The sequence below is a fragment of the Ostrinia nubilalis genome, chromosome 13 (genome assembly GCF_963855985.1).
Source record: "Ostrinia nubilalis chromosome 13, ilOstNubi1.1, whole genome shotgun sequence".
Taxonomy (NCBI): Eukaryota; Metazoa; Arthropoda; class Insecta; order Lepidoptera; family Crambidae; genus Ostrinia; species Ostrinia nubilalis.
Window position 1 is genome coordinate 13656329 of NC_087100.1, and position 8106 is coordinate 13664434.

The 8106-nt window shown below is 48.7% G+C and overlaps 1 protein-coding gene across 1 annotated transcript; it reads right to left on the bottom strand.

The window, feature by feature from the left end:
• Positions 1-17: 17 nt before the first annotated feature.
• On the bottom strand, positions 18-1788 carry LOC135077339 (uncharacterized). Its single transcript, XM_063971865.1, has 4 exons — positions 1688-1788; positions 1238-1606; positions 544-1186; positions 18-68 (listed from the first exon to the last, which is right to left on the bottom strand). Exons 1-4 carry the CDS (start codon positions 1786-1788, stop codon positions 18-20), a joined length of 1164 nt encoding a protein of 387 aa, XP_063827935.1.
• Between the last annotated feature and the right edge of the window lie 6318 nt (positions 1789-8106).

Here is an 8106-nt window from a genome sequence, read left to right on the forward strand (position 1 = left end):
GCCTTTAAGCATACAGTCTATCCACCGGCATAGAGGTAGTGGTACCCCGTGGTCAGAAGCAGCAGCTCCTATAGAGACGAAGGTAGTGCGGTCAAATGCCCCCTCTATGTCGACAAATGTCCCAACAGTAACCTCCCTACTCTCAAGAGCTGCCTCCGCCCTGCCGGTTACATAGTGTAGCGCAGTTTCTGTAGATTTCCCTGCCTGGTATGCACATTGTAGCTCATGTAGAGGAAATCTTTTTAGTGGTCCTTGTCTTATGTACTTATCTACAAGTTTTTCAAGCGATTTGAGAAGAAAAGATTGTAGACTTATTGGCCTATATGCCTTAGGGTCGTTGTAATCCGGTCTACCTGGTTTAGGTATAAAGATCACTTTGACTTCTCTCCATACCTTAGGTATGTATCCAAATGCTATGCAGGCTTTGTATAACCTGCATAGATGAGGATTCAGAATGGAGATTCCTTGCTGCAAGAGAATTGGGTAGATCGAATCTGGGCCTGGTGCCTTGTATGGTTCAAAGCTCCCGATTGCCCATCTCACCTTAGTCTCATCCACTACTCTTTTAGCCGTAACCCAGTCGAGCTTGTTTGTTGTTCTATTTTGTTCCTCCACGCTGATTGGATCTTGATCATCGTTTAGGACCTGTGATTCAGGAAAGTGCGTTGCTATCATTGTTTTCAACGTATCTTTGCCTGCTTCCGTATATCCCCCCCTCTCACTCCATACTGTAGTAAGTGGGTTCGCTTTGGTTGTTGACATGGCCTTTGTCAGTCTCATGCCCTCGGGAACTGAGTTGATCATCTCACAATGATCCCTCCATGCCTTCCTCTTTGCCTTTCGCACCGCTTTGCTATACTCCGTCAGTGCTCTTCTATACTCTGTAAAGTCATTCCTAGCTCTTGCTATATTGAATGCCTTTCTTGTCTCCCTTCGTAATAGGGCTATTTCCTTGGTCCACCATGGAAGTTTCTTCGATCCCGCCTCGCGTTCCGGGCAGTTATCCCTCCAGGCAGTCTTCAAGGCATTGGTGATTCGATCAGCGTCAAACTCTATTTCAAGCACAGAGTTAAGTTTGCATTTTGGTTCACTAAGTTCCGTCCTTAGGTCCCGTTTGAAGTCTTCCCAATTAGTGTTCCTGGGATTCCTTCTTTTTATTGCGTCTTTTCTTATAGGAGCATTATACCTAAAGCATATATAGTTATGGTCAGACAATGATATCTCGTCCGAAACATACCAGTTAGTGATTTTCCGGACTGCCTTTTTACATGCAAGCGTCAGGTCAATCACCTCTGCCCTCCGGGCATTGAAGAATGTAGGTTTGTTACCCTTGTTAATAACATGTGTTTCAGAACTCACCAGAAAATCCAGTAACCTCTCTCCTCTGGCGTTGTTGTTTGAGCTGCCCCACACAACATGATGAGCATTCGCATCGCAGCCAATGATGGTTTCCAGATCTTCTTGGTTGCCGTGTTGTATCAGATCCTGCATTTGCCTTGACACAGGATCTGCCTTTTCATATGGGAGATATGCCGATGCCACTATCACTCCTCGCAAATCTCCCTCCCTTTGGATCTTCACTGCTGTGAGATCCCTGTAAGAAAACCTGGATAGAGGAATCGCACTTATCCCATTTCTGACATAAATGCAAGTCCTCGTATCATTAGTAGAACAATTATATATTAACATTCCACCTGTGCCGCCGAGTCCTTTCACCTCACCTTTGTACAGGTAGGGCTCTTGGATTAAGGCGATATCATATCTTTTGACCTTGAGCTCTCGTGCCATGATGGCAGTCGCCGCTTTGCAGTGATGCAGATTAATTTGAACGCACCTTAAACCCCCGAAGAGAGCTGCAGACGTCAAGTTCTGTCCCCGAGCTCGGTCTCCTCATCCGCGGAGATATCATACTCCAGCGGCGAGGACCGTCCCAGGTCCAGGTCAGCTATGGCTTCCAGCGAGCCTATGGATGCGGGAGACGGAGCGGCAGCAGGTTCATCTACCACCAGCTCCTCCTCCCCACCCCCAGTCCCTCCGGATAGCCCTTCACCCGCACTAGGTCCCGCTATCGGTTCCAAGGCCTGCTCCTCTGTCCGCGGGCAGTCTTCCGGCACCGCCACCGCATCCCCCCGCTGTTCAGCCGTCACACTGGCACTGACCGGTTCATCCCCACGCCTCACATCGTACTCGAGGAGCTTGAAGATGCTCCGGTCAATCCCAGTGTTCAGGATGTACTGACGGGCTTTAATGTACGCCGCAGAGGCCTCGTCCATCAGGACGATTCTCCTGACCGCCATCCCCTCTACAGTGGAGCCAACAATGCTCCAGTTCGAGGTCTTCAGGCTCGGATGTAACCTCTGCAGCAACCTCATGACCCGCCCTGTGTCCTGCCTCGTGACGTTCCTGGATTTCCAGGCCATCTTTACCGGCTTTGGGAGGTTCTTAGCCTCCACCACCCTAAGCTCCACACCATTGACGGCAGTACCATCAAGTGTGCGAAGCCACTTCATAGAGCTCTCCCCCTCACACCTGAAGAGAATTGCCCCTGACTTCAGGTTTCCCATGCTGACGACGGGGATGGGGTCCGGCGTGATCTCCAGTTTATCAAAAATGATACCCTGAAGCGCCAGATACTCCTCCTCGCCTAGCCAGGTCCCTGGAAAGTCCTTAGCGGTGATCGCCATCTTATAGATGTTCAGAGCCGCGGCATAGGACTGAGTTTCCTCAGTCTTAGCACGCTTGGCGCTGACCAGCACTTGGCTCTCACCGCTGATTTCCCTCGCCCTTTTAGTTCGGTCTGCCGTTGAGGTGGCGTCCTCAGCCTGTTGCCTCCGCAACTCAGCCTTCACCCTCCTCTGGCATCCCGACCGCTTTTTGCGCCTCCTTCTCCCCTGCAGATCGCCGCCCTCCGCTGCATTAAGCGCAGTGCCACTGGTGTTACCCTGCGGCCCTAGCGCCTCACGCACATCAGGCAGTCGCTGCTCGGGTGGTGCACTGTGTGGAGCCACACTGCCAGAGCCGCCCCCCTGGTTCAGGCCGCCTTCGCTTCGCACAACGAGACCCCGTGGGTTCTCGGCGCTCCGCTTAGGTGCCCGCCCCATGTGGGGAGCATTCCCCGACGGTGCCACCCCACTCCCTGCACCTGGTGCGCCCTCCACTTCACCTTTCGGTGCCTTTATCCCTTTCGGGACCTTTGGCCCTCCCAATTTGGTCTGGCCCCTGCTGCCTCCTGCAGCTCCTCCAACACGCAATTGCTTGCCCCCCCCAGAATACGTAGGGCAGCCTGAGCGATGCTCAGGGAGGGATTCTCCAGCCTTGCTGGTACCCTCCTGGGGTAAATCACTTTTGGCTTTTGCGCTCATGTTGGTTGTTGGGGATATTTTTGAAACCCGTGATGCCTCCCCTAGCACCACTGCCACACTTTTTGCTCAGATTTTCCATCGCATGGCTTGTGGTAGCCGGTTGTGGTTATACCGCCACTGTTCGGTTGGGTCCTTTCTGTGTCCATCCAAGGCCGCCCGCGCCTCCTCAACCTCTGGTTGGTTAATGGTTATACCGCCATTGATTCGGTAGCTTAGGACTTTTGTTTCAGCAGCGGTCCCTATAAAAGTTCGCTGCTATGACTCATCTATCATCAGGTTACAGCGCTTTTTCTTGGGGGTATACCACGCCATTGGCTCCCCAGCACCCTTCAAGATGAGCTGCCCGATTTCTGCATCCCGGTGGCATCAGGCCTGCCCCCTGAGAATGGACCCTCAGGTGTGACCTAGGTGCAGGAGGTCATTCTACCATCTACCATCGTCTTTTTGATGATAGACACGCAAGGACATGACCTCGACATCCCGGCGGTACTCCGACAGAAGGTTTCCGTTACGTCTATTTCATAAGGAATTAGACCAATAGCAGGGCGGCAACCACGTGCAGGACAATCCTTCAGTCTTGCCTTGAGGATCTTCACGACCGTTGCGCTCTCCCTCAAGACCATTCGCCTCCTCACCCGCAGTGATGCGGATAAGGAAGGCCAGCATCTATACTAGACAAGCAGCAAAGCAGAAGCAAAGTGCAAGTTAGGCAACGCAACTATTAAAGCATAGACAGTGACCCGCCCCAAAACTAGTAACTACTTAGTAAGGCTGGGTTGCACCGTGTTATTTTAACTTTAACAAACGTCAAAAGTCTGTCAAATTCCATACAAAAAGCACCGGTTATCGCTATAGTTACGGTTAAAGCTATGGTGAAACTCAACCTTAGTAAGTAAAAAGCGTTGAGGTTAAAAACCTAACGATTTGGCACATTGGATAAGATAGGTTTGAACCCTTCATAAGTTTTGTGTCCATGTTTGGCGTTTTAATTTAGTATAAAATGTGTATTTACTAATATATTAGTATGTGTGGTGTACCTATGTGCTGTCTGTTTGCCAAATGAGCTTTAGGTACCTTTAGGCTGTTACATCTATTTGTCTAAACCTGTTAATACGTACGTAAACAGCTGCATTCTATTTCCATACAAAATTCGCCGTACCAAAATTCAAGTCACATTATTACCCAAGTTTAATGAAATCCAACATATCGCTCTAAAGCTGGGTTGCACCATCTTACTTTAACTTTGACAAACGTCAAAAATCTGTCAAACTCCATACCAAAAACACCGGTTATCGTCAAAGTTACGGTCAAAGATAGGTGGTGTAACTCAGCCTAAGACTCTAGTCACTTGTTTTAACTCCAGCTTGCATGAAATTATAACATCTATTGTCTATCTTATAGGTGTGAAAATCACATTATTTGGCGAGTCTACAGTAACCATGTCCAAATAGTGGAGGTAATGACCCCTGTAATACCGGTTTACCTGACCAGTTACAGAGGTAAAAAACGTTACATCGATACCCAAATTAGCAATGAAGTAAAAAGTCGAATTGCAGATTCAGGGTTGTCATCATGAGATTGGTAAAACATAATAATAAAAGTATGTATTTTCATCTTTTAAATGGTATAACCTGAAGTGTAGTGACTGAATTTCTTTCGCCACTTCTTTTCAGCACCAGCTGATATGATATGGGCAAGCTATACTTACAGGATCATTAATTATACTCGTCCTAAGTGTCCTAAAAATGACCAACATAAAGCCTTTTTGTTTCTCATAGCTCTCATTGAAATGTTGAATATCATTTAGTTATTCTTCTTCTTCTCCTATCGTCTAGGTTGTGTCAGACCATAGGCTTCTGACATGGCTCAATCAAATCAACTATTTTATTTGATTTGATATTTGAAAAACAAAAAAAAACGTGCTCTCTGAATAAGTCCGGAATCATATTATTATTTCTTTTTGGGATAATCATCAGGTTGTCACAGCCCTGCATTCTGTAATGTCGTAACCAAACTGTGAACACATAATATTCAAAATATTGTTGTTTTTATTATTACCTCAAAATTGAACCCAGAACCTTCAGATGGAGAGGATCCAACTCTCTAACCACTATTTTCTCCAAATTGTTCGGGAGGCTGGAAGTCATCGAACCTACGCGCGAGACGGTTCGTGATGACTCTCGAAAACAGTTTGTAGACATGACTCAGAAGCGAGATGGGTCTGTAATTCTTCAGCAAGGTCTTATCACCTTTCTTGAAGAAGAGCACCACCACGCTTCTGTTCCATGCCTCTGGCGTAGTTCCCTGGAGTAGGACGGAGTTAAAGAGTCTCTGAAGGACTTTCAGTATCGGTGTTCCACCCGCATTCAGAAGCTCCGATGTTATTCCGTCATCACCCGGTGCCTTGTTGTTCTTTAGCTGTTTGAGAGCCATCCTAATCTCGTATAGGCTGATGTCCGGGATATCTTCGGTATAGTGTCGAGTTAGCTTAGCTCTTGGATCTGAAGTTGAGCTATCAACGGGTTTGGTGACCGAGGTATATAGCTGTCCATAAAACCTCTCGATCTCACCCAGAACCTCGGCTTTTGTTGACGTTACACTACCGTCCGCCGTCGTTAGCTTCGTCAGCTGGCTTTGCCCAATAGAGTTGTCTCTTGCGAACACTTTGGAGCCTTGGTTCCGCTCTATCGCCTCTTTAATACTGTTAGTATTAAAGTTGCGAATATCATGTCGCAAGGACTTCCTTATCTGTCTATTGAGCTGCCTATATGCCGTAGCGTCAACGGAGGACTGCAGCGTCATTGCACGTCGTTCTGCCATGAGGTTGAGGGTGTGGTCGGTGAGCTTTTGCGGCTTGTCTTTACGACGAGGTCTAAAGAATTTAAGCCCAGCCGCCTGGACAGTTTCTACGAACCCGTTGTTGATCTCATCCACTGACTCGCAGTTTTCCAGACATGCAAAGCGATTTGACAACTCGAGCTGAAAGCTCTCGGGGCAGTGGATATGGGAATTGTAGGGTCGGAGCGTAGACTTCATCAGACGGGACCTTTCTAGCTTGACGTTAATATTTAGTATGCCTCTGACCATTCGGTGATCACTACCGGTTTTCACCCTGTTGATCACGGAGACATCACTAAATATTCGTCGCTTTGTGGTCATGATGAAGTCAATCTCATTTTTCGTAAAACCATCGGGACTCATCCATGTCCACTTCCTATGAGGCGGCTTCTGGAAGAAGGAGTTCATCGCAAAGAGGTCTTCCTTCTCCAGAAATTCGGCCAGCCTCTGCCCCCTGGGGTTCCGTTGCCCACATCCAAATTGCCCCACTCTCAGCTCATCATCACTTCGCATGCCTAGCTTCGCGTTGAAGTCCCCCATAACAACATTGAAGTAGGTTTTAGTAGTATGTATGGCCCTACTTATGTCCTCATACATAGCCTCTACTTCCTCATCTGGGTGTGTAGAGGTCGGTGCGTATACCTGAATTACCTTCAGCAAGTATCTTTTGGATACTCTGAGTATCAGGTAAGCAACCCTGCTCGACACACTTCCGATGGTGATGATGTTGTTAATGAGGGACTTGTGGACGAGAAACCCGACACCACCTTGGGACAGTTGTTCGCCCTCCCGGTAGTAGAGTAGGTTGCCGGATTTTAGAGTGATCGTGTCCTCGCCCTCTCGTCGGACTTCCGATAGTCCCATTATACTCCATCGCAACCTACTCAGTTCGTCTTCCAACTCTGTGATCCTATCGTCAGTCCTCAATGTGCGTATATTATGCGTTACCAGGGCCAGTCGTCGTTGGTGTGGGTAGCCAGTCCGCCTCCGGAGATTCTTAGCACCCCCCGCCCCGCTGCTACCCTGACCGCTACCGTAGCCAGGAACTGCGGGGCTACCGGAGACTGGGGGCCTGGTCGCTGTTGTGTTCCTCATTGGGGGGATCATTGCCGATACTCGCCACGCTTGGCAGGCGGGTTGGCGAGCGCAGTTTTTTATAAATTTCGCACGCAGACGCTGCTGCCCATCTCGTGCTACAGGATTTTGTCGCCTCTTACGACACGCCTCCTGTTGGCGGTGGGGAATTGTATTCTTTACGGCCGTCCCCACACGGCAGAATATAGTGGTTTTCCAGCCTCCCGAACAAGCCGGATTCCGAAAAGGCTATAGTACCATAGACCACATCCATACGCTGCGGCAGGTTATACAGAAGACTGAGGAGTATAAATTGCCACTATGCTTGGCGTTCGTGGACTATGAGAAGGCCTTCGATTCGATTGAGACTTGGGCAGTGTTACAATCTCTCCAGCGGTGCCGTATTGACTATCGGTATATCGAGGTGCTGAAGTGCTTGTACAAAAACGCCACCATGTCGGTCCGAGTACAGGAGCAGAGCACGAGGGCGATTCCACTGCAGCGAGGCGTTAGGCAGGGAGATGTTATATCTCCGAAACTGTTCACCGCTGCATTGGAAGACGCTTTCAAACTCCTGGAATGGAAAGGATTCGGCATAAACATTAATGGCGAGTACATCACTCACCTTCGGTTTGCCGACGATATTGTGGTCATGGCAGAATCGTTGGAAGATCTTGGCACAATGCTCGAAGACCTTAATCGAGTTTCCCAACAGGTAGGCCTGAGGATGAACATGGACAAAACGAAGCTTATGTCGAATGTCCATGTTACGCCCTACCCAGTTTCAGTTGGGAGCTCAATTCTCGAGATTGTCGACAAGTATGTCTACCTC